General features: G+C 36.1%; 1 protein-coding gene across 2 annotated transcripts in view; it reads right to left on the bottom strand.

Annotated features, from left to right (window-relative positions):
* The window catches only part of LOC132703614 (glutamate receptor ionotropic, kainate 2-like), a 39,763-nt gene extending 28,286 nt beyond the window's left edge, over positions 1-11,477 (bottom strand). The window contains exons 1-8 of one of the 2 annotated variants that reach the window (XM_060672975.1): positions 11,459-11,477; positions 11,258-11,400; positions 11,033-11,170; positions 5,516-5,709; positions 1,507-1,676; positions 1,291-1,435; positions 1,093-1,233; positions 878-1,036 (exon numbers count right to left, since the gene is read on the bottom strand). In XM_060672975.1, coding sequence (XP_060528958.1) covers positions 878-1,036; positions 1,093-1,233; positions 1,291-1,435; positions 1,507-1,676; positions 5,516-5,709; positions 11,033-11,170; positions 11,258-11,345 — 1,035 coding nt within the window. In that variant the 5' untranslated portion in view covers positions 11,346-11,400; positions 11,459-11,477. Of the gene's footprint in view, positions 1-877; positions 1,037-1,092; positions 1,234-1,290; positions 1,436-1,506; positions 1,677-5,515; positions 5,710-11,032; positions 11,171-11,257; positions 11,406-11,458 lie in introns of those variants that run through there. The other variant, XM_060672974.1, reaches the window with a different exon arrangement.
* Positions 11,478-27,666: the final 16,189 nt, after the last annotated feature.

Raw genomic sequence — 27,666 nt, forward strand, 5'->3', positions numbered from 1 at the left:
ACAATGGACAACATAGCTCTCGAGAAAAGAATCTGGAGAAATAGGGGTTCATATTGCTTTACGACAATGCTCCGATATCGGAGTCGTGGAACGCTCTACAAGATCTCTAAATTAACGAAACAAAGAAAACTCCACCAGAATATGAACGGGACAACATTTTACATCAGCTCTAATCATCTCCAAAGGTGATGGGGTGACAGGGATGTTGTCTGTCATCAACGCTTGCTCCACAAATCAAGATGACTTCAACTACAAGATAAGCAAAATGAAAGATGGTCACCAGAAGACAGGACTAACCATCAATACAGACAACTTTGAATACTGGCAAATAAGAGAAAACAAGTCATATGTTTAAGGGAGGAATATAGGAGGAATATACAAGACCATATTTGAAACTGTAGCAGAACAAGGGATATTAATGGTAGATACCGTAGTAAACTTCTCTCTGCTGAAATGGATATTCTAAAACGGAGCTCCAGAAAGTCTAGATTGCATAGAACTAGGAAGAACAGTATCAAAAACAGCTCACAGACTTTGGACGTACAAAAAGAACGGGAGAACATCATGGGTAACTTGTGTCAAATTAAAAAATTCTAAGTCCAAGCCTTCGACAGATAGGTACAGTGCTTGGCCCCTTGGCACCTACCTAGTTTGGGTTTATTTGTATTCTAAATATGGGGATAGATAATAAAGGTATTATTATTATCTAATATGGCCTCCACGAATACTGGAATGGGTTTACTGGAAAAGAAGAAAAAGGGAGCGACCAAGAACAAAAAGTAGGAAAAAATTGAAAACTGGGATGCTGATGATAAAACGGTATAAGTAGCGATCTGCCAATACAGGTGTCAGTTTGCTTATCTAAAGCTAAAGATACCTTTGACATTTGCGCGACTATTCCCAATTCGTCTTCGTACTTGGTCGCGTTGCAAAATTTGGAATATGAACTAAAGTCCGTTTCAGGGTTTTCGATCCACAGAGATTTCATCGTTTCCGAAAACAGTACCATTGCATCGTGAGTCAGTGCCGTTTGGACCTGAAAAGTAATTAAGAGTATTAAAATATTAATAAGTAAATCTGCTAATAACGTACGAGTATTTCCTCTGGGGAAATTCCAGGGAAATAATTATTGATCATATTCTTGAAGTGATTCTGATAAGGGCTGAATAAGCGAACTGTAGTGACGTTGGCTCCGGTATTTAGTTCGGGGGAGAAGTCAATTATGTGAGCGTCCTGAAAGCGAACAATTAAGATGCGTTATGATTTAATTTGCTGTTGTTACCAGCTCACCATGGATGTAAGGAATACATTTGTCGAAATATCGGCCAATAAATTAACCTGCTTGGCTTGGCTCATTATTTCCACGATTTTGTCAGTGTCGCAATCTAACACGATTCTTCTGTGTGTAGAGTTTTTTACTTCCTTCAGCAATGGCCTAAAGAAATCCGAAAATTGATATGAGATTTAGTGCAAACCGCAAACAAAGTGTTGGTGGTTGTTTTTTACCTGTAATCCGGCCCAGGACCGAGTTGCTTTAACCATATGCTGTTCTTGTCGGAACCTTGCTTGTGTTCTTGCAGCTTGATGACGTCCTGCAGTTTCATCAGGCTTTCCTCGTTCTGGTAAAGGACCACGAATTCTTTCCAATCCAAACCTTTAATTATCGTTGCTAGTCCCTACCCATTAGCGGAAACAAAAAATTGCTTGTTAAAAACAATCTAATTGGAGTATTTTAATAGGAAAAACCCATTTCTGAACTAGATAAAGCAAAATCGACTTGCTTGTCAAGGGTGCCATTATTGACAAATATTTAATGGTTAAAACAGTATCATCTTCACTAACAAGCGAGAAGTAGGCCGTTTTTCAATTTTCGGCCCATTTGAAAATTGACCATAACTTTTTTATTGATAAAAATTTTGGATTCCAATAAAAACATTATTATGGCACATTTTTACGGCAAATGCTGTGGAGTACTCAGATTCTTACAGTTCTTCGTTTTTTCATAAATAAATACAACAATCTTATTTAAAATGGCAATCATAATAATAATAATAATAATAATAATAATAATAATAATAATAATAATAATAATAATAATAATAATAATAATAATAATAATAATAATAATCATTTATGGTCTAACAGATTCTACATCCATTTACAGGACAATCCGACAAGCATATGATACATCATTTAAATACAATATAGCAAAATGTATAAACAAATTAAAGAGCTCAAACTTGTACTCGTACCTTAGTGCCTATGCGTGATACAATATCAATTGCCTAAACAAAAAATTTTGTTTTGAGAATGTTTGATAACTGATTATAAGTGAGGTTGAAAATGTCAATATCACTACAACGGTCATTGAAAAGATACATAGCATTGTATAAGGGGGTTTTTATAAGGAAATTTGGGGTAGGCAGGTGGAAAATCGGCGAACTGCGGACAGATCTTTGAGGAACATGGAGGAGTAAATGCATTAAGAGCTCCGAGCAGTCAACCCTGGACAGAACAATTTTGCTAGGTAGTTTCTTGGCCATTTTAAAAACGGGAGTTCAAATCTTTCCAAAAGTAATGACTGTTCAGTACCTCGCGCCGGAAACACTGCGTCAGGTGTAAATGCCAGGAATTTAACGAACTTTCTCTGTATACCCTCCAATTGGTCTATATATTTAGCGTGAATGGGGAACCAGATTGTCGCACAGTACTCAATCTTGGATCTGACATAGCTAAAAAACAATGCTTTGAGTGCTTGGATGTTCCGAAACTCTTTAGCGTTACGAAATATAAAACCCATAGATCTTGTTGCATCTTTGCAAATGGTTTCAATATGAGAGGCAAAGGACAGTTTAGTGTCGTACAAAATGCCAAGGTCTTTGAAAGAGGTGGATCTGGTAATTGGAGTAGTTTCTAGGCTGTAGTTAAAAACTATTGGGGGCTGTCTGTTACAAAACGTCATCACAGAACACTTATCCGGATTCAGATGAATATTGTTTGCCACACACCAGTTATTCAACGACTCCAGGTCTCTCAGCAATGCTGTACAGTCGGCAATGTCCACCACAATCCTAAACAGCTTCAGGTCATCGGCAAACAATAGGGCGCAGCTAGTTATGTAGTCGGCTATGTCGTTAACGAATAATAGGAAGATCAGTGGAGACAGATTACTGCCCTGAGGTGCCCCGCTTGTGGCTATAAACCTCGAAGAGCGGTGTCCACGAATCTCTTCATACTGATATCTATCCTGTAGATATGAAGCAAAAAAGTCTACCAGTTTATTGCTGAATCCCATTGCCTCAATCTTCTTTAGGAAGATAGCGCGGTCAACTCGGTCGAATGCTTTAGAAAAATCTGTGTATAGTATATCAACTTGAGATTTATTGTCTAGGGCCTCTCCAATATACTGAGTAAGACATGTTAGATTGCTGGCAGTACTTCTATTGGTAAAGAATCCGTGTTGTTTTTGGGTAATAACATGCTTCACTTGTCCATAGATGCACTCGTACACAGAAGACTCAAAAATTTTAGTGAAGACCGATAGGATGGAAATGGGTCTGAAATTAGTAATATCGTTTACACAGCCCCTCTTGAATACAGGAGTTATTCTGGCCTCTTTCCATACTCTAGGGAAGGTGCTTGACAGAGGTTATATATCTAAGCGATAGGTCTAAGGAAAACATTAATACAATCTCTGGCAACATCTGGTCCCTGGATAGCCTTTGTAACTTCTTTGCTGCTCTTAAAATAGCTTCATCCGAGAGATAGCTTATGCTAATACAGGAATTGAATTTTGTTTTGTTCACAGAGATGTTCTCAGTGGTTGGTACCATATAGACATCTCCAGAAAATGTGGCAAATGCGTTAACAATATCCTGTGGGTCCGAGTATTGCACACTCTCATTGGACATAACCTCAGGCAACGGCGTCGAGGAGCGCTCTGCATTAACAAAGGACCAGAATATCTGGGGATCAGCAGCAATTGAATTTTCTGCCTTAGTCACATAGTTGTTGTAGGATGTGGCAATCATAGATTTAATTTTCGCACGTAAAGTACTGTATTGCGCTTTAAGATGGTTGGTTATGGTCTTTAAAAATGCCCCTGTGGAGCCTTTTTGCCTATACCGGGAGTTTCAAATTCGACTCTCACCATTGGGATCTCGGTAACATAACATTATTAAATTAGGGCAAAGTGACACGGTGAGTGAGAGTGAGGCGCATTGGTGAGTTCAATAATGTTCCGTTTTGAAATTGAAGTTATATCGCGGAAATATGATGAAAAATCTGAAACTTCCAGTTTTCGTTTTTAATTTTTTATGTTTTTTTTTTAAGTTTGTCAAAAATTTGTAAATAAATTCTCATTGGAACTTTTTACACTTCAACTTATTTTCAGGTCATCATCAACTCTATTTTTTCCTTTGGTCGCCATATTGGATTTTTGTAGTGTTGAATAGCCCGTATTATTACCTTTTTATTGATGTATCACACGTTGTATTTGTATTCTCTCGAATTCGAAATATTTAACAAAAACCATAGTAAGCTATGAATTTTCAAATCTGCCAATGACATTTTGATATCTAGTGTATTAATCTGGCAGAGATTGGTTATATCAATATTTTGCGAACATGTGTTGCAAAATTTGTGAAGACTTGCCATTATCAGCAGATGATTGTCCCGCTGATAACACACGGATTGTAAATGAATAGTTTCTAGAATTTATTGTGTTTTGGCTGTTAGGTTAAAACAAGTATAATTTTGTTCTTTATATAATCAAAAATATTAAAATTCTTCTTCTTAGGTTTCATTTTTTTCACTTACATTACATGGTTTCTATGTTACGTCTTTTTGAACAAAATATGCCCTACCTTTCCGCCTTTTTTATCACAGATATCAACAAATCCATATTGGTGATTGTCATATAAAATGAGAAAGTTGCGTATTCATTTATCAGAAAACGGAGAATTGTAAGAAAAATCTAAGTACGCTACTTCATTTCTTTTAAAAAATGCCCCAATAATGCACGTTATCCAAATCCAAAATTTTCATAAACAAAGAAGATATGGTCAAGTTTAAAAAGGGTCGAAAATTTCAACTTACTGACACCACAATAAATTTTATGAATTTATCTTTTAGAAAAAATAATAATATATAATATTGGAAAAATTATTAGGTTTAGGTATTATGTGTTATCACTAATAAAAAAAAATTGAAGTATTGAAATTTAAAAGTGGGTAGTTCCATGTAGGTAGTTCCATGTTTTATTCGTCAGGTTTTTTTGAGTCACGCTCTATTCAATAAAATCATTTTAGATTGTACATCTTAATAATCACTATAACTTTTGTATTTACCATTTTCTCATAACTTTAATATGTATAATAATAATAATATATAATAAGTGAACTCTTCTCTATGGTTGACTCACTCTACATACATTTGTGGAACAGTTTTTAGCAGAGAAATTTAATAACATATGCAGAAGAATGTAGACTACACAACGAATTTCATGTATACTTACTTGGGACAGAAGGTCAGCGTCCGGATACAAGTTGAAAGACGTGGGGAAGTGTTTCATGGTTTTGGGTTTCCACGTGGTGGTGATGTAGGGCACTTGCAGGTGGAAACATATTGACTCAAAAGTAGCCGACGCCGCTAGAGACTTTGGTCCAAAAATGGCGGAAAATCCATCATCTTTACTGAAGAATTCGCAAACTAAAAATGAAACAATGCGCCTAAAAATATTTGAGCTTGTACCTCGTGCTTGTGATAACTAAGTTTTGGTTAGTTGTTAATTTATAAATCTATTTTTTTTTAATTGAATCAATTATTTATTATTCTTTGGCGAAAAACGTTAGTTGCTTCTCTAAACTTTCAAGAACGTGTAGTTAAAAACTAGTTCACTAGTTCATGAATTACAAAATAATAATTTACTTTTCTTCTGGATTTCGCCAATCATAATGTTAGCTTCTTCATAGGGTAACTGAAAATGGTATGGATTCTACTCTGTACCTGAAGGTGCTCCTCTTAATTGAGAAATGCTTGTCTGGAACCTATTTTTCTTGTAACGGTCAAATTTATGAAAAAACGCCAGGAATAGCTATGGGTTCTTTATTATCACCACTCATCGCGAATATAATTATTTAAGCCTTTGAGAAGAAGGCCCTCGACATCCATCCATCCCATCTAATCCAACTAACCAAAATTATTAAAACGTTACGTTAATGATACTTTTGGTATTTTACTTCATGGTCAAGAATTCATAAAATATAAAATAAAATCATTTAAATCATCATCTCAATCCGAGTAACTAAACACCTTACATCTGCTCTTCTCTTTAATAATTTCCACATCACAGATAATAAGCGTTCCATCACAAAATACACTTCAGCACAAACTTCCAAAGACAAAGAAACCCCACAACTGCCACTGTTGTACTTCCTTACATTCAAAACATCACTGACCATATATCAAAAGTTCTTAAGAAATATGTCAAAACCAGATTTACCACTTCTTCAAAAATCTCTCAATATCTTTGATCTGTCAAAGACAAAATTCCGTTTGAGATATCAGATGTTTACGGTATTCCATGCATATGCGGCAAAGAATACATTGGGCAGACCAGACCGGACGAAAAATATCAGCTAAGCTCAAAGAACGTAAAAGAACCCTAAGACTACAACAAATAAACTCATCAACAGATGCCGATAAAACTAAAATTCTTTAACAAATTCAAAATTGTTCTTTCGCAAATTCTTCAACATCCAAAACAATCTAAACCGTGGTTTAGGTCTGTACTTTTCACCAATATGGGAATCAGTCTTTCTAAACAATGTTTTAGTTAAGCTCTGAAGAAGCCTGTGATTGGCGAAACGTCAGCAATCCGAAAGTTTTGTAAATAGTGTTACAGTAGCCTGTGCCAGTTTCTTTGAAAAGCATACAATATTTTAAAAAGAAAGTGTTCTGAGCTCTTAACATATCCCCAAAAATTGAAAATGAACGGGTTGGGTGAATAATCTGTAAATACACTCAGAAAAATGATGCGATTTTAAATGGTCGGCTTTCTATTATATCAACTCTTTTGTACAATTTACCTAATCAAAATATAACATTTTATTATTATTATTATTACAAATAACAAAGTGCGGAGGAGAACCTATTATGCACATTGATAGTTAGTAGCATGAGAATGTTATACATATAATAAATATTAAGTTATTGCTGTGAAGCAATACACTATCCAAACGACATTTAAATACCGACAAGTTCGGCGCACTCACAACATTTGTTCCTTTCTTATTTTAAATAGATGACCAAGCTCGTATGTCTAAGTTGAAGTGGCCAGCGCGTAGCGGCTCGTCGCACTCTTTCCAGAACATCACAGTCACGCCAGGGTTCCAGACTTTGGAAGTAAATTCCAGGATGGGGCCAATGTAAGTGGTAAAAAATCTGCAAGCGATGCGAGGACTTGGATTTTTGCAATATTTGATACATGTACAGACCACGCAAGAGTTACTGTCACAACTAGATCCATCTGAGAATCGACACTTGATATAATAGTTTAAACCGGGATTGTTCTTACCAACATGCAGAACAGAGCACTTTTGAGTAACAGCTGATTTACTATAAAGCACTCAAGAACTTTACACGTAATACACACTAGGCTGATAGGGCGGTAATTTAAAACATCGAGTTTATCACCCTTTTTATAAATCGGTGTTACATTTGCGGATAACCAGTGGGTTGGGAGTGTGGCAGAGTCCAAAGATTTTCTCAAAATAATATAAATAGGCTCTGCAAGCACAGCGGCGTACGCATTTAAGATTTTATTAAGATATTTTATGTACGTTTGCAAATATTTTGATATTTATTTGTTTTTAAATTTTTAGTTTTTAGTTAAAACATCAACGATTTTTTTTTCCTATATTTAATGTATTGCGTATTTGTTTTAAACGGAATTATGTTTAAAGTAAATTATTACTGGCTTATTACAACAGAGTAGTTCATTTCTTAAATTGTTGGCGATTAGCAAACAAGCATTGTAGTATATACAGACTGATCTAAATTAAATGTTCATCATTTGTAATTTGTTATGAGTAAAGATACAAAGTTGATTAAATTAGCAAACCAGTAGCATTTTTCCAGTGATTACGATGGTGAGAACATAAAAACAATTGAATGTAGGGTCTAGGAAAAAGTGATGAAAATGTACTCTTTTTAAATGTATATTAACAAATAATGAGAACAAAAAAAGTCATATGCAATATTAGCATAGAATTGAAAGTAATTATCATCACATTTCCCTTCTATATTAGAAAATAGAAAAAAAACTAAAAAGCCTATTAAAGTTATTTCAGAAGGTGTTCAAAAACAGCACCTAGAACTTTAATACAATTTTGAGCACGTTTTTGTATTGAGCGAATTGCCTTTAGTATTGTTCCACCATATATCTGGTTTATTTTTTCTCTTATTGCACCTTAAAATCGTCAACGTGTTTCTTTCTTCTTTGCTTATAAAGTTCGTCCTTTAAATAACGGCACAAGTAGAAATCAAATGGGGTTATATCTGATGACTTAGGAGGCCAAGTAATAGGTCCATCTGTAGCAGTCCATTTATTGTTGAAAATGGTTACCAAAAATTGATATGTGCCTGAGTAGTTATGAAGCGGTGCGCCATCTTGTTGGAAATGGAGATTCTGCCTGCTTATGGGATCAAGCTCATCTAGAAAACTATCCAGAAATGTACCGCTCACCGGTCAGCGTGTGATCGTAAAAATATGGACCAACAATGAGAGAACCAATTATACCGCACCAAACGTTAAAGGTAAAGGAATAATGATGATTTTTTAGATTATAAATTCCGAAATTTGAAAAATTTGATTCGTCAGTCCACAAACTTTACCGAAAATTAGTTATGTTTTACCGGCCCACTTTGTATCCTAGCTAAATGACGGGCATAAACACCGTCTTGGATGACTGATTCCGATATTGTCGACAGGTAGAGACCCGAGTCGCGATTAAAATTGTTAGGTTGCTTATAGATTTCTATAGACTCTCGTATTTTTCGTTGGTAGAAGAATTGATTACAAGCAAGAATTTTAGTTTTTGCGAATAAAATTTGATGTCCCGTTTCGTGGTTGTGTTCGGCAACTGCTGATGAGTTTATTTGTCTTAGTCTTAAGGCTCTTTCATGTTTTTTGAGCCTAGTTGATATTTTTCGTCCGGTCTCTCATCGTCATCCTAAAAGCAGATAAAGGAAATGCTACGGTAGTCATGAACACACATGAATATCAGGAAAAGATTCAAGATATTCTTACAGACGGATCATATCGTCAACTTAAAAGAGATTCTATGTCATCTATGGAACGCAACCTTAAATCTATGAATAAGGCTTTTTCTCTATCAGACTCCGTGAAAAAACTGTCCACCCTTCGACCTATTGTCAGCACCATTGGTTCTTCAAAATATTCACTAGCAAAATATCTAGCTTCCTTATTAAAACCCTTAATAGGGAAATTTGACAGTTTCATACTTAATTCTTTTTCACGTCATTGAACATATAAAAAGTATTACATTAGATACACAAGATATTTTGGTTAGTTTCGACGTAGAATCCCTCTTTACTCAAGTTGTTATTCCAGAAACTCTCACCATCATTTCAGATACATTAAAATCAAATTTTTGAACCAACGTCGGGAACAGCTATGGGTTCTCCACTATCACCAGTCATCGCGAATATATTTATGAAGAAAAATGAGAAGAAAGATCTCGACACCTTCCATCAAAAACCAAAATTATGGAATCCCTAGTAGATTTTCTTAAATATTTAAAATCTATAAACCTTAACATACGTTTTATCATTGAAATAGAAACTAATAACAACCTCCCATTCTTAGATATTCTTATCAATATCAGACCTAACATTGGGTCACCGTGCTTACAAAAAACCTAGGCACACAGGCCGATACCTTAATGCATTTGTCATATCACCAACCAGTCCAAAAAGCATCGGTTATCAGCTCTCTTGTTTACAGACCCGTAAAACTATCTCAGCCAGAGTCCTTGAACCCAGAATTGAAACACATTACCTGTGCTCTTTTCTCTAATAATTGCCACATTAAAGATATTAAGCGTTCCATCCCAAAATACACTGCACCAAAACCTTCCAATAGAAATGAGCACGAAAGCAATCCCACACTTGCCACTGTTGCTTCCACATATTAAAAGTTATAAAGAAATATCAAAACCAGATTTAGCACTTGTCCAAAAATCTCTCAAAACCTTCGATCCGTCAAAGACAAAATTCCATGCATATGCGGCAAAGAATACATTGGAGAGACCGGACGAAAAATATCAACTAGGATCAAAGAACATGAAAGAGCCTTAAGACTAAGACAAATAAACTCATTAGCAACCTAACAATCTTATCCGCGACTCAGGTCTCTACTTGTCAGCAATATGAGAATCAGTCATCCGAGGCGGTGTTTATGTCTCTCATTTAGCTAAGCCCCCTCAAACAATATAAAAGCAGGTACAGAATAAATTGCGCTAGTTTCAGTCAAGCTCTGAAGAAGTCAACAGGATGATTGGCGAAACGTTCGCTAATTCGACTCAACAAAAACCGACGCAGAGTGAATCCAGAAATTTTATAAATTACAGTAGCCTGTGGAAGTTTCTTTAAAAAATGTTGTTTAATTTAAATTTTTTAATTCGGTTTTTGTTCTTGTACTAATAAAAATAATGTTTCAATGAAATGAGATTTTAATTTATTAATTCTTTTAATGTTGATAGAAAACCGTACATGTATGCTATCTTCATCATTTGTAAAAAGGATCGCTTATTGGTAAATCGTAAAATTGTCCTGTAAAGTTGACGCATTATACACCAAATTACTTATTTTTGAAGATATTCTTGATTTTAAACCGCTCTTTTTTTCACAATTACTCAAATAAAGTAAAACGAACTCTTTGAATTTGAAAAAGTCATGCAAAATTGTGGTGGTTATTTTTTGTTGTTTTATCTAAATGCAATTTACTCACAGCGATTTACAGATTCGAATCGGTCCGTGTCTGGCACAATATGCGTTTCGGGCTGCGCTATAACGGCGTGATCGCTGTGATTCGACATTATTTTCCAATTGATGGGCACGGTTAACTGTTCTTCGTTGAAAAATGCCCCTGAAAGAAGTTTAAGGAAAAGTTTAGGAAATGGACGTCGCCTAGCGAGGGAAAGTGGTAGCGAAACGAAAGTTAATTCCTACTCACCCACGCGTATGTTGTCTTTTGCGAAACAAAAATAGTTGCAGGCGACGAAAGCGAAGAATAACGCGACATTACGCGACGAGATTTCCATTTTTCCCGACGCTAAGATTCAATTTCGATTTTGGCGTTTTCGTTCTGTCGAATTTCTAAAACGAATCTCCGAAAGAATGAAGCGGAAATATCGCCCCTAGTGGTTTTACTAACGTTGTTTTGGATTTATGCCAGGCAGCCAAAAATAGACCCCGCATGAACTGTGGTAGGAGAAGTGTGGCGAGAGCGTTAATCTCTATAATAAAGTAGGTTTTACACACGTCGTGGTAATAACCTCCACGAATTAAGTGCGACTCTTAAGGCATATTCATATTGCTAATACTGTGACTGTCAAATAAAAAAAATTGTCGGCATTGTCACAAATACACTATATTCCGGGATATCATCCGTTCGCTCGTTGAACTCCGACTGGAATCCTGCAGACGTTTCGCCAAAATCTCACTTGGCATCTTCAATGCTCGCGCTCCGAAAACACTTCGAACACACCTCCTCCCACGCACAAGCAGCACCGTTACCATCTCCGGCGCAGAGTATAAATACCGCACGCACCGCCGATAACCTCCCAGTGTTCGAAGTGTTTTCGGAGCGCGAGCATTGAAGATGCCAAGTGAGATTTTGGCGAAACGTCTGCAGGATTCCAGTCGGAGTTCAACGAGCGAACGGATGATATCCCGGAATATAGTGTCATCATATATATATATATATATATATATATATATATATATATATATATATATATATATATATATATATATATATATATATATATATATATATATATATATATATATATATATATATATTCTCACGTATTGATTCACGGATGGAAAAATTTGATGACACTATATTCCGGGATATCATCCGTTCGCTCGTTGAACTCCGACTAGAATCCTGCAAATCCTGCAGACGTTTCGCCAAAATCTCACTTGGCATCTTCAACGCTCGCGCTCCGAAAACACTTCGAACACTGGGAGGTTATCGGCGGTGCGTGCGGTATTTATACTCTGCGCCGGAGATGGTAACGGTGCTGCTTGTGCGTGGGAGGAGGTGGCTCCGCCCCCTGAATTGTGGCGTTGTTAATTTCGCCCGATCGTAGTTGCGATGTCCCCGTTGGCTGCTGCGCATCGCTCTGCTGTTTGATTATCATTCTCCACGTGTTGGATAAATGCAGAGCGTCGTCTCTCGTATTGAGGTGTCCGGACTTTTCTATTTCGATGGTCTCTCGTATAATCCTCAGACAGGCCATAAAATTGATTTCGGCACTTGAAAACAAATAGCTAATATTCCTGATTTTAGGACTAGGATTATACGAGAGGCCATCGCATCTTGTTCGTCTATGGTGGAAAGACTTGCTTCGACGTTGGAAACGATCTCTTCGACGGGTACTCTTTTTGGAGCTATTGCATGGTTAAATCCTTTATTCAGTATGCTGACTTATGTATCGGAAAGATGGTATGCTGAAATATTATGAGTTCATTATCATATATATATTATCATAGTTAATTAGGCAAGATGTCGCCAGAGTCTTAAGACAGTCAAAACCACCGCAACCAAACTTAAGCAGAGAAGAAATGCAAGCCTTAAGGAATCTAAACAAAAACGAAAACATTCTAATAATGCCAGCAGACAAAGGAAATGCCACTGTCGTCATGAATACGTCGGATTATAATGCAAAATTGGAGGATATTTTGAACGACCCAACATACAAACTAGTCACCAGAGATCCCACGACATATTTGGAAAAAACAACTAAGTCCAAAATTCTCGATTCATCAATAAACGAGGATACAAAGAAGAAACTTATTCCGAGGAAAAAATCGAGTCGTTGCCCAAAATTCTACGGGCTCCCAAAGATCCATAAGGACGGGGTTCCCCTGCATCCAATCGTAAGCGCCTTTAACTCACCATTATGCAAGCTGGAAAAACATCTGGCCAGTGCACTTCAGCCTATATTGGAAAAGGCAGATTCCTATGTTAAAAACTCAGAACATTTCACTCAGATGTTAGATTCTCTCAGGATGGACAAGGACGACATTATGGCAAGTTTCGATGTCAAATCCCTCTATCCGAGTATTCCAGTAGAAGAGGCACTCTTGCTTATAGAAGAAAACGAAGATCTTCCGCCATACATAATGGATCTGTCAAGACATTGCCTGAAAAACGCTTACTTTATGTACAACGGGAAAATTTACCGACAATTGGATGGAGCAGCAATGGGATCATCTCTCTCACCTGTGATTGCCAACCTCTTCATGATTTACTTCGAAAAGAAAGCAATAGAGAAGGCAAATCTGAAGCCAAAACTATGGACAAGATACGTTGATGACGTATTTGTTGTATGGCCTTTTGGCAAGGAGGAGCTTTTGAAATTCCTAGATCATCTGAATTCCATTCACCCAAGGATTCAATTTACCATAGAACTTGAAGAGGATAACAGTCTGTCCTTTTTAGATGTGCACATCACAAGGACCGAAGATGGACACTTGGAACACACTGTCTATAGAAAACCAACACACACTAATAGATATCTGGACGCTAAATCTCATCACCACCCATCACAGATACAGGCAGTGGCAAATATATTAATTGCTCGGTCCTTCAGGCTCACAAACGAGAGGAACAGAGATAAAGAACTGAAGAAAATTAGTACCTGTCTTCGACAAAACGGATACCAAAGGCGCACCATCAGCAAGTCAATCAGTAAACAACAACAGCCGCAGCAGAGAGTGCAGGACGAGACCCAACGAAGATCGATCGCTGTCCTGCCATACATCAAGGAAGTTACTGACAAAATCGGCCGAATATTACGGAAACACGACATATCAACGGCATACAAACCTGACCATACCATCGGAGCAATACTAAGAAACCCAAAACAAAAAATTACTCTGGAAAACCAAGGAGTATACAGTGTAGCATGCGGATCGTGCAGCCTGACGTATGTGAGACAGACCAACAGAAGGATTTCAGCCAGGCTCGAGGAACATCATTTAGCCATAAGAAACAAACAAACAACATCTGCTTTGTTTCAGCACCAACATCAGACAGGCCATAAAATTGATTTCGGCACTTGCAAACAAATAGCTAATATTCCTGATTTTAGGACTAGGATTATACGAGAGGCCATCGAAATAGAAAAGTCCGGACACCTCAATACGAGAGACGACGCTTTGCATTTATCCAACACGTGGAGAACGATAATCAAACAGCAGAGCGATGCGCAGCAGCCAGCGGGGACATCGCAACTACGATCGGGCGAAACACTTCGGAGCGCGAGCACTGAAGATGCCCAGTGAGATTTTGGCGAAACGTCTGCAGGATTCCAGTCGGAGTTCAACGAGCGAACCGATGATATCCCGGAATATAGTGTCATCACATTTTTCCATCCGTGAATCAATACGTGAATATATATATATATATATATATATATATATATATATATATATATATATAATTTACAAACTGCCTCCTACTATATATACCGAAAAATAATAATAAAACCTTAATTAATGTTGTTGTGAGAATTTAAGTTTAATAATGGAGAGGTATTTAAATCTAGTTGAACATTAAGCAATACATTTTAATGTCTCATTTTGTTAATCTCCATGGCTTCCAATAAATTTAATTTTCTACTTTTTGTGGTTGTATGTAAAATATCAAAATTGTCGTCAAAAATGTGTTTTTCTGTGTTTAAGTGTGTAGCATAATTAGAATCTAGACTATTGGTTTTAAACGCTCTTTTATGTTCGTTAATGCGTTTCTTGAAGGATCTACCTGTTTGTCCAATATAAATTTTAGGACAAGATCCGCATTTCAACCTGTAGACACCTGATTTTTGAGATTTTGGACATTTCGTTTTATTGTTTTTTAAAAAATTTCCTATTGTGTTGTCAGTTCTGAAAGCTATTTTTAAACCACATTTTGACAAATGTTTTGAAATTTTTTCACTGGGTTCTCCTATGTATGTAATTGTTTTAAATTGTTCATGTTCTGTATTAGGTTTCGGATAAATATAGTTTACTGTTGTCTGGATTGGTTTTTTGTTTATAATTTTATCGATAATGAACGGATATTAAATTCTTTGTTGTAATCTTTTGTCGACCGTGACGTATTAAGAAGTCTGTGTATAAAAGAGTGAAATGCAGCCATTTTGTGTGTATAAGGCTGATTTGAGCTGTTATGTATGACTGTCCGTGAAGGTTTATGGTAAATGGAAAAATCTAAATTGTTTTGCGTTTTCGCAATAGTTAAGTCTAAAATATTAATAAAGTTATCCTGTTCAATCTCGGTAGTGAATTTTATACGATTATGCAATGAGTTAATGTAATTTAAAAAAGAATTCAGTTGTCTGTCCGTTCCAACAAAACAAGCAAAGACATCATCTACGTATCTATACCACCATGTAAAACTTTTACTTTCTGTTCTAGTATGATATTTTCCAAATTACTCATAAAAATCTCGGCTAACAAAAGACTTCCCATAATCAAACCTTCCTTAGAGGTGCAAATCTGTCCATTAAATTCAAAATAATTTTGGTCTAAAGATACTATTAAGCAATCTAATAAATCTTGTTTCTCCAATGGGTTAACCTGTTTCCGAGTGAGGGTGAAATCTACTAAATCTTATCACATTCATAGGTGGAATACTGGGCAATAAGTTTTGTACATCAAAAGACAATAGTGTTGCGTTAGAAGGGATTTTGATATCTTTAATTTGGTTTATTAATTCAAAAGAATTTTTTATTGCTAATTTTGGTTTAAAATCTGCGTGGAACTTTAAAATATTTACTAATTTTGTTGAGAATTTAATTGCTGGAGCTGTTACATAAGACACGGCTGGTTTAATGGGCATATCTTGTTAATGTAATTTAACTAAAGAATACAATATCTGCGGTTGTGGATTCATAACTGTTAAAAAATACTTGTCTTTGTCACTAAATAGTGTGGAGTAAGTAATATCGTTAATGTTAATTGCTAATTCACAGTCGATCTCTAAACAATCTAATTCTTTATTTATGTTCGAATGTTCGATGTTTAATTTCTGGAAAAAGGTTTCAACTTTAACTTACAGACAAACAGTTCAAGAAGATCAGGCGCTCCTTCCGATAGTCGAGGATGAGCCTATCCAAAGTGCGAGGAACGCAAAAATTATATCGGAATGTCCAAGCACCATAGTTTGTCGAAGAAATAAGGCATCGCATCTGAAGAAAAAAAAACCGCACTCACTCCCCAACAGCAAGCAGGCTTATTATCGTTCTTAACTATCAAGCGCAGGAATAGCAGTTTTGGGATAGAGTCATATTTTCCGATAAAAAGGTTTTCCAGTCTTCCAAAATATGTAATATCAAAGTATATAGACCAGACAACCAGACAACCGCGGGGATGGATTTACCCGAAAAATAATAATGTTTTTCAGCAAAACAATTGTCGTATCTACACTGCAAACATCGTTACACAGGGACTCTAAAATCGAAAAAGAAAAACGAAAATAATTTTTTTCTCTCAAAATAGGGGGGAGCTATGGCAAGATATTCAGGAAGTATGGGAAGAATTGTAACTTGCAGAAAACTTCATAACTCTTTTTATGACCTAAGACTTCAAGTTGTGATTGATGCGGATGGAGATTGCATAAAATATTAAATTCCTTCCAAGTGTTTCTTCTTGTCCTGTTAATGTTAAAATATTGGCCCCTGCTGATATAGACCAACATCTTTTAAATTTATTACAATTCTTGCGTTTAGCTAAACCTAATTATTTTTAAGTTGTTTATTTAAAATTTAAAAATTATCTTTTTATTTTTAAAATAAACAAAAGTTGAATTTTTTTAAATTTACAATAAATGATAATCAATAAATTAAACCAAATACTGAGTACTCTGAAACCTATACAGTGTGTTTTCTAGTTAAATATTAATAATTAACGAGGCAATTTTTGGGTCCATTTTAAAAAGAAAAAATCTTATGAACATATGTCCCAAACGTCTTTTTTGAGATACAGGGTGGTAAAGTTTTAAAAATAAAATATATTTTTTTATTATCTGTAATACCACTTTAGGTATTTGCCACACATGTACTACTTATAATGAAGCATTATTTAGTGTACTACAATTTTTTTGAAATACACCAGTGGCGGGCGTACCGAAATGCACATGATGCTTTGGCAAATGGTGCGCCACTGATTTCTCTTAATATAAAAATTATTCTTACAATCTCCCATAACTTCTAAAGAAATTCAATTTCTTGATTTTTTTCTTTTTTTTTTTCGCCTTAAAAATAATAACCTCTTCTCTGCATGGTCATAACAATATCGTTAATATGATAGCATGCAAAGAAATTAGTTTTTATTTTTAAGTGAAAACCGTGCGACAAATCTGCTCATAAATGAATAAAAATATCATAATTTTTTTTACTTTTACAATTTTAATGAAATGACACAACATCCTAACAACAAGATAAATAATAAACCATTCTTATTTAAAAAACTATCAATAATTTTTAACAAAAATGTGTGTTAATAAATTAATAACAACCTTTTTGAAAAAAAGTAGTGTGGGAAGTGTTCGCCACCTTGAAGGGTATACACTTCAGCTCTTTTCTTCTATTGCCGCACACTCTTTGAAGTATTCCTCCAGTATTTCTTATTAAATCGCAGGAAACTCTTATACGATCCTTCAACTCTTCTATTGTGTGATAAAGCAAACTTTTAAGATGCCCTCATAATTAAATATAGTACTTCTAGCATTAGCAAATCATCTTCTAAAATCCGGCGATAATTATGACCATTTAGCCTTTCTGTTATTTTCAACAATTCCAGCCCAAACATTTACCGAAAACTGTTCTTGATGTTTAAATACTACCACTGCATGGGGATTTTCATCAGCCCAAATATGGTTACTGTGGAAATTTCTGATTGCATTTCTGGAAAGGTTAGCTTTATATGTAAACAGTATTTCTTGGTCAAACAGGGGATAATGCGCAATTTTGTCCAAAAACTCTTAACAAAAATTAACACCCAAGGGAAACATCTCATGAAAGTAACCCTTCGACTTGTTGAATTTGATATGGGTAGAATAGAAAAGCATGCAAACCAAACCAAGACATGTGAGATATTCAGATTATTTCCAATTTTTCCAGTTCAGGATTTTCGTCAATAAAATTTAAAACTGCTTCTTCAATTTCGGTAGTTCTTACAGTCCGATGGGCTTCTACCATATGTACATAAAATGCCAACTCCTCATTAATAATTTCGAACATTCTTTTTTCAAATAACAATACTGCGATATTTTAAACAGACCAAATTAATAAGACGAGAAGAAGCGAATTTAAAAACTGATATCAAACAACGGGCTTGACAACAGAATTAATAATTCTTACAGACCTACTACAACGACGTATTTTAATAAAACAAATACACAAATACACAATTACTTAAGTAAGAAATAATAATGATAATAATTAGATTTCTTTAGAAATTACTGAAGATTGTGTGAATACTTTTTATTTTAAGAAGAATCAGCGGCCTACCAGCAATGTCTTCCAAAATTTACATGTGAAATTACGTTCTCCCGCTACTGGTGTATTTATAAAAAATTGTGCTACATTATATTTCATTAAAAGATCTAATGTGGTATTACAGATATTAAAAAAATATATTTAATTTTTAAAAACTTTAAAATCGTCTCCTTAGTTATTGACATTCATTTCGAAAACACCCTGTATAATACACAAATTTACCAAAGAGGAGGTCTGTTATTGCTTACACAAATTTCGTGTTCAAACAAACAGTAAAGACGTAAGATTTTTTAGTAATAAAGACAGCTAAACTGAAAAAACACTGAACTTTTAAAATCGAATCTTGCCGTTTAAAAACGTTTGTAGCAAACCGAATTGCAAAAATAACAGAAATTTCAGAAATAAATGATTGGAAACATGTAAACTCGAAAGAAAATGCGGCAGATATCATTTCGCGAGGCTTAAACCCCAAAGAACTTTTGGAGAGTGATTTGTGGTTTTACGGTCCATCATTTTTAAAAAACAGTTCAGAAATTGAGCAGGAAAATTTAAATTTGGAAAATTTAATTAAAAAGCAACACAAATACTATCACGTTAAATTCTACATTAGATGTGAACAAACAAAAAGAAAACAAATTCGAATTATTTAAAAAATTCTCAAATTTGTCAAAATTACAAAGAATTGTGGCATACATTTGTAGATTTAAAAATTGAACTTTGCAAAAAATTCTAATAACGACACAAGTTTTAACAGTTCAAGAATTAGATGAAGCATTTTTAATTCTTCTTCGTTTAGCACAAATTGAAGCCTTTAAACAAGAAATTTCTAACATTCAACAATCAAAAAACGTAAATCTTAACAGCAAAATTTTCAATTTGCATCCATTTTTAGATACCAATAACATTCTTCGAGTAGGTGGGAGATTAAAAAATTCAAACTTGAAATTTGATCAGCAGCATCAAATAATTCTTCCATATAAACATGAATTGACAGATTTATTAATACGCAAAATTTATCTTGAAAATTTACACATAGGAACACAAAATTTACTGTCAATTATTAGATTACAATTCTGGCCAGTAAATGGTAAAAACGATGTAAAACGAATAGTCAAGAGTTGCATTAGGTGCTACCGTGCGAATCCAAAACCAGGAAAATTTTTAATGGGATCTCTACCGAGTTCTAGAGTAACGCCGAGCAGACCTTTTGCAAATTGCGGAGTTGACAGGTCCAATCTTCGTTAAGGAAGGAACCTTACGTAAGAATAAATTAGTAAAAACTTATATATGTATTTTTATTTGTTTTGCAACAAGAGCAATACATATAGAGTTAGTAATGGATTTGACTACAGATAGTTTTTTGAATGCTTTAAAGCGATTTTGTTCACGACGCGGGAAACCAACCAATATTCATTCTGATAACGGTTTGAACTTCGTCGGGGCAAATAACCATTTTTTAGAACTACACAAATTAGTCAATAACAAAGAACATAACGACAAAGTTTATTCTTTTCTGGCTGAGGATAAGATAAATTGGCATTTTTTACCAGCAAGATCGTCTCATATGGGTGGCTTATGGGAAGCGGCAGTCAAATCAACAAAGTTTCATCTCAGACATGTATTAGGTGAATCATCTTTAAATTATGACGAAATGTACACATTACTAGTGCAAATAGAGTCATGTTTAAATTCGCGTCCCTTGACTGCAATTTCTAATGACGTTTAGGATTATACACCTTTAACCCCTTCACATTTCCTCATAAGCGACTCACTCGTTAGTCCTCCTCAATTGGACGTAAAAAATGAAAAAATTTCTCGATTGTCGAGGTAGCCAGAGATTCTCAAGGAAAAAATAATTCGAGCCATCAGAATGTGTAAAGCTGGAAAGAGTGCTGGTCCAGATGATATGCACATAGAAATAATAAAATTACTGGACGAAATAAACATAGTAATTCTTGTGAAGCTTTTTAATAATATTTACAGAACAGGCATAATACCCGAAGGCTGGCTGAAATCCATGTTTATACCTATACCGAAGAAAACGAACGCGAAGAAATGCGACGAGTACAGACTAATAAGCTTGATTAGTCAATTACTTAAACTATTTCTAAAGATTGTTCATGCAAGAATATACAAGAAATGCGAGCAAGATATCAGCCAAACGCAATTCGGCTTCCGTGAAAACTTGGGAAACAGAGAAGCCTTATATAGCATGACAGTCCTTTTTCAGAAATGTAACGATCGACAACGGAAGATCTACGCTTGCTTCATAGATTATGAAAAGGCTTTTGATAGAGTGGAACATGTACAACTCATTAAAATGCTAGAAAGAAAGGGATTAGACAAACAAGACATCCAGATTATCAAAAATTTGTACTGGCAGCAACAAGCGTATGTTAGATTCGGTAACCTGGTAACGGACCTGGTGGACATCCAACGAGAGGCACGACAGGGATGTGTATTATCGCCCCTATTATTCAACATGTACTCGGAAAGCATTTTCGCGGAGGCCCTGCAGGAGGAAACTGATGGTATTAAGATCAATGGACAGATCATTAACAATCTGCGATATGCAGACGATACGGTGATCATTGCCGACACGCCAGAAGGACTCCAACGGCTACTAACAAAACTAAGTATAACGGGAGAAAGGCTTGGCCTCAAAATAAACGTTGGCAAGACCAAAGTAATGGTTATTAGCAAATCTCGAGAGCCTCGACCAAGGATATCAATAAATGAAAAGGACATCGGAGTGGTCGAAAACTTCAAATATCTTGGAACTTGGATAAACTGCCACTTGGATCCTGAACCAGAAATAAGAGCCAGAATAGAAAACGCAAGGGGCACATTCAACAACATGAAACACTAGCTATGTGATCCTGCACTTAACTTTGAGCTGAGATATAGATTTGTAAGATGCTACATCCACTCTGTATTGCTGTACGGGTGCGAGGTTTGGACGCTAAAAGTAAACACCATGAACAAAATAGAAGCGTTCGAAATGTGGACCTTGCGAAGGCTCCTTAAAGTCCCATGGACAGCACGTGTAACCAACGAGGAAATATTGAGAAGAACACAACAGGAGAGGGAACTGCTAACAATTGTCAAGAGAAGAAAAACGGCATACCTTGGCCACATAATGGAAGGCGAGATTGAAGGACGACGGGGGATAGGGAGAAGAAAACATTCCTGGCTAAAGAATATTCGTGATTGGACTGGCCTGAATGCCTACACCCTGTTCCAGGTGGCTAAGGACCGAGCGGGATTTGCTGAGATTGTATTCAACCTTTACTAGTGGAGATGGTACCTTGAGAAGAAGAAGAGTCGAGGTATCACAGACTACAGCAATTGTACCAACAGTTTTGGCAACGTTGGTCGAAGGAATATCTTGGCAGTCTTCAAGTACGATCCAAATGGCAAAGGGATTCAGCTGACAGCGTGAAGCCTGGTGCATTAGTCGTATTAGTTGAAGACAACGTACCCCCACTACGCTGGCCTATGGCTCGTGTTACTGAAGTCCATAGTGATTCAGACGGTATAGTGAGAGTTTTGTCAGTGCGCTTACCGAATGGTACAATTTTAAAACGCTCAGTGGCAAGAGTAGGTTTTCTGCCTGTAGAAAACTAAGACAAAGTATTTTTAATTTTCACGCTCCCAATTTTCGCGTTCTATTTTCTTTTTTGAAAAGTAGACTTTTCAACGGGGGCGGCATGTTGGACTTTGTGAAAGACTCGGCAGCAAGGCTAACAGTGCGAACCTAGCGCGACTGCGGGGAGGCACGAAGAGAGCCGAGAGAGCTTTGCGAGACGTCGACAGAGACGGCCGGAAGAAAGAAGCGAGACGGAGCGAGGGCGAGGAAGTCGGGAAGAGCAAAGCGAGCCGTCACAGAATTTGTTATTAAGTTTTCTTCGTTTCTAAGTGTTTCTTAAAAATAAAACAGTAATTACAATCCACTCGAATTGTCGTCAATCTCGTCCCTGGAAACAGGGTGGTCCTTCGTCAGCAACCCCAACAGGCATTAATTTTTGTTACTCAAAAGGTTTGCATAAACTTGGCTTTAAATCCCATGTTGGACGTCAAAACAAACTTTGTTTTGTCAAAATGTGATCTGACAGCCTGACAACGTCTCGGATGACTGATTCCCAAATTGGGGACAGGTAGAGACATGAGTCGCGATTAAGATTGTTAAGTTGTTTATAGATTTCTATAGACTCTCGGATTTTTCGTTGGTAGAAGAATTGATTACATGCAAGGATTTTAGTTTTATCGAATAAAATTTTATTCCCGGTTTCATGAGTGTGTTCGGCAACAGCTGATGAGTTTATCTGTCTTAGCCGTAAGGCTCTTTCGTGTTCTTTGAGCCTAGTTGATATTTTTCGTCCGGTCTCTCCAATGTATTCTTTGCCGCATATGCATGGAATGCTGTAAACTCCTGGCGTCTCAAATGGAATTTTGTCTTTGACGGACCGCAGATGTTGAGAGATTTTTGGACAAATTGTAAATCTGTTTTGAATGTAAGGACGGACCACAATGGCTAGTGTAGGATTGCTTTCGACCTCATTGCTATTGGAAGGTTGTGGTGAAGTGTATTTTTTGATGGAACATTTAATATCTTTAATGTGGAAATTATTAGAGAGAAGAGCAGAGGTAAGGTGTTTTAATTCTGTTTTCAGTGACTCGGGCTGAGATAGTTTTACGGCTTTGTAAACAAGAGAGTTGATAATCGATGATTTTTGGACCGGATGGTGATGAGACCTTGCATTAAGCTATCGGTTTGTGTGCGTAGGTTTTCTGTAAACACAATGTCCCAATGTTAGGTCTGATTTTCTATTGATAAGAATATCTAAGAATGGCAAGCAACTCAATGGTAAAACGTATATTAGGGTGTATCGAGTTTAAATGTCTAAGAAAATCTACTAGGGTTTCTTGACCATGAGACCAAATAACAAATGTATCATCGACGTAGCGTTGCCATAATTTTGGTTTTAGATGAAAGGTGTCGAGAGCTTTCTTCTCAAAGGCTTTCATATATATATTCGCGATGACTGGTGATAGTGGAGAACCAATAGTCCCCGACGTTTGTTCTAAAATTTGACCGTTATAAGAAAAATATGTTCCCGATAAGCATTTTTCAATTAAGGCGAGAAGGTTTGGTTCCAGATTCTCGGATTTTAATATATCTGAAAAGATATCGAGAGTTTGAGGAACAGGAACTTAGGTAAAGAGGGATTCTACGTCGAAACTAACTAGAATATCTTGTTTATCTAATGTAATGCTTTTTAATTGTACAATGAACTGAAAGTAATTAAGTACGAAACTGTTAGTTTTCCCTGTAAGGAGTTTTAATAAGGAGAACCAATGGTGCTGACAATAGGTCGAAGGGGTAATCCTGGTTTGTGAATTTTTGGAAGTCCCTAGAGACGAGGAATTTTAGAGTCGTGAGGGGTAACAGATTTTTTCACTGAGTCTGATAGAGAAGAAGCCTTAATAACAGATTTAAGGTTGCGATCCATAGATGGCGTAGGATCCTTTTTAAGTTGACGATATGATCCGTCTGTAAGAATATCTTGAATCTTTTCCTGATATTCATTTGTGTCCATGACTACCGTAGCATTTTCTTTATCTGCTTTTAGGATCACGATATGGATTTTAGAGATTTTGGGGCCATGCGTTCAGGCTTTGCAATATTGGATTTCGGAGGTTTTGATTTTTTAAGGATTTTGGCGGTTTCAAATCGAATTTCATTAGCTGTTGGCACGTGGCAGTTTGTTTAGGATAGACTCGACATTAGAACTGATTTCCTCTTTTGGGATAATACGTGGCGCAAGGACGAAGTTGGAACCTTTTAAAAGAACTAATTTTTCAGTTTCCGAAAGTTGGTGCGATGATACATTTATTACAGTGTTTGGTAGTTTAGAAGAGTTTGATGGTTTTCCTAGTGTTGACTTTAGTTTTTCGAATTTCTGAATGTGATTTTGGGTAGCGGATAAATGAAGATTTAAAGCTTTGTCATGAATCATGTTTGAAAGGGTATCGAACTCGGATGGGGACAAAATAGAAGAAATTTCAAGAGCCTTATTGATTTGGTCTATTTCCTTACGGGTATGATGAATTCTTTCTCGAAGGAAAGCGAAACTAGATTTTCGAAGAATTTTATTAACGGGTGAGGTTGTAATGTGATGGGATATTTTAAGAAAATTGGGGACAACGTTATGGTCTCTACAACGTAACAAATTATTATTTATTATTTCTTTTTTAATATTATTGCAAAAGAAATTAACTCGGCCTGCATGATTCCTCGGTGGAAGTAATCGTGTTGCCGGTCCGAAGCCCGGAAGAAGGAGGAAGGTTATCGGGCCAAGCTAGCTGCCTACGCGACATAAAACAGAACCGAAACTCTGCCTCGGAAAAGAACTGATTCATTGATGACAACCCACCCACAAAAAAGGATAACAGCCTGGAAGAAAAAATATATAATGCGAATTGCCACCTGGAATATAAAATAATTCAATAACAAAGATCAAGAAACCCTTAACGAACTGAAAAATAATAAAATCGACATATGTGCCTTGCAAGAGACCAAAAAGAAGGCTAAAGGTACTGACCTGTATTGCAACTGTGCAATACAATGACTTTCTACTGATGTACAGCGGAGTCGAAAAGCAAACAAGAGTGAAAGAAGGAGTAGTATCGCAGTATCAAGAAAGTACCAAACCAATATAAAAGACTGCAATTATGTTATCTCGCGTATCATGGTTATAAGAATGGAAGCAGAAGATCAGAAACTTAATATTGTATCAGTTTACTCACCTGAAGACAATAAACCAAAACAAGAAAGAAAGTCCTTCTACGACCAACACCAAAAAATACAATTCAATCATTGCCAACCGACCGACAAATAATAATTCTTGGAGACTTCAACGCCCGCATCGGAAATGAAATAATCCGTGGGGTCAAGCAAAGGTTCAATGAGAATATACTAAACGACAATGGAGAACTTACGATCTACTTATGCGTATTCAATGAGCTACTTATCATCGACACATTCTACGACCATAAAGAACAACACAAGTTCACATTCGGTAACACTAGAGGTCAGAGATCTAGAACAAACAGATATATCCACCCACTCCAGATATTGGATGTCAGAACCCTTAACTCAGCCGATGTAGGAAGCGATCACAGTCTGCTACTTGCAAAAATCAAATTAAAATTCAAACCTCAAAAGAAAATAGAACAAGTATCTCAAGAACCAAAAATAAACATCGAATCGTTACGGGCCACCTCTTGGAAGAAACTAAAAAACAACATCAAACAAGCCGCATGTGAAGCTTTAGGCACCCGGACTATCAAAAGAAATAATAACGGTGAAACAAATAAAACCCCTTGGTTCTGCCTAGAAATCAAAGAGAAATGTAGAAAAAAAATGGCATACCTCAATTACAGAACATCACAAACACAAGAATCATACGAAACATATAAAGAAATCCGAAATGAAACAACAGCACTAGTAAGACAAACAAAAAACCAACATTGGGAAATTTTTTCGAAACGGATGGAAAGTGATTTCTACGGACTTCAAAAACAAATCTGGCGCTTTATTTGAACTCAAAGAAAAGAGATCAACGAATTAGTTGAAACAAATCATATTGCAAGAGAAACTTGAGGCAAGATGACATTCCAAACGAATTATTTAAATATGGTGGTCAATACCTCACACTACAGTTAAAAACCCTAATTCAAAAAATTCTTTAACAAGACAAGATAACCGAACGAGCACCACTATACTGATGTTTAAAAGAGGAGATAAAAAACTGCAGAGTCATAAATCTCTTAAGCACCACACTGAAACTTACACCAAAAGGGATAACAAACAAAATTAACGACTTAACATCCTTAGCAGATGAACAACAGGGATTCAGATCGGGCAGATCATGCACAGATCCCCTTTTTGTCATAAGACAGATAACAGAAAAATCAATTGAATACAACAAACCAGCATTTATGTGCTGGTTTGTTGATTTAGAAAAAGCGTTTGACCGTGTGCAGCTAAGACATGTAGTACATCTCCTCTACAATAGGCAAATCACACCCAACCTCATCAAAACCATAGAAAACATATATGAAGCGAATCAAATTCGAGTCAAAATTAAGGGGGTTCTGTCCGAACCAATAAATGTAGGTCGAGGTATCCGACAAGTCAGTGAGTCCCCCTTTCAACATCATTATGGATGAAATAATAAGAAATGTACGCTTACTAAAGGGATACAGAATGGGCGATCAGGAAATTAGTATTCTGTGTTTGTCGACGACGCCGTATTAGTTGCCGAAAATGAAGAGGATTTACAGTGTCTATTACATCGATTTAACTGCACAGCCAAATCACTTAATACGATAATATTAACCCAGAAAACTAAATGTATGACGACATCAAAAGTACCATTCAGATGCAAACTGGAAGTTGAAGGAAATGTTATACAACAGCAAATGGAATTTAAGTAATATTGAGGCGGAGGTGAGAGAGCAACAAAGGCAGAAACTCGACCTGATACAGCAAAAACCAAACAACTACTAGAGACAAACGAAATGAGAGTACTTCGCAGAATAGCTAGAAAAACACTGTTAGACAAAGAGAGAAATGAGAGCATAAGAAGAGCATGCAAGGTGGAAAATGTGAATAAATGGGTACACAGTAGAAAGAAAGAATGGAACGAACACATCAGCAGAACGGAGGACAGAATGATAGTAACAATTGCACGCGAGAAATCACCGCTAGGTCGCAGAAATGTACAAATATCCATACTGTTATACATTTTTGAAAAGCTCATGTCAAATGGAATCAAATTGGCCT

The sequence above is a fragment of the Cylas formicarius genome, unplaced genomic scaffold (assembly GCF_029955315.1).
Source record: "Cylas formicarius isolate icCylForm1 unplaced genomic scaffold, icCylForm1.1 PGA_scaffold_6__28_contigs__length_40554024, whole genome shotgun sequence".
NCBI classification, from domain to species: Eukaryota; Metazoa; Arthropoda; class Insecta; order Coleoptera; family Brentidae; genus Cylas; species Cylas formicarius.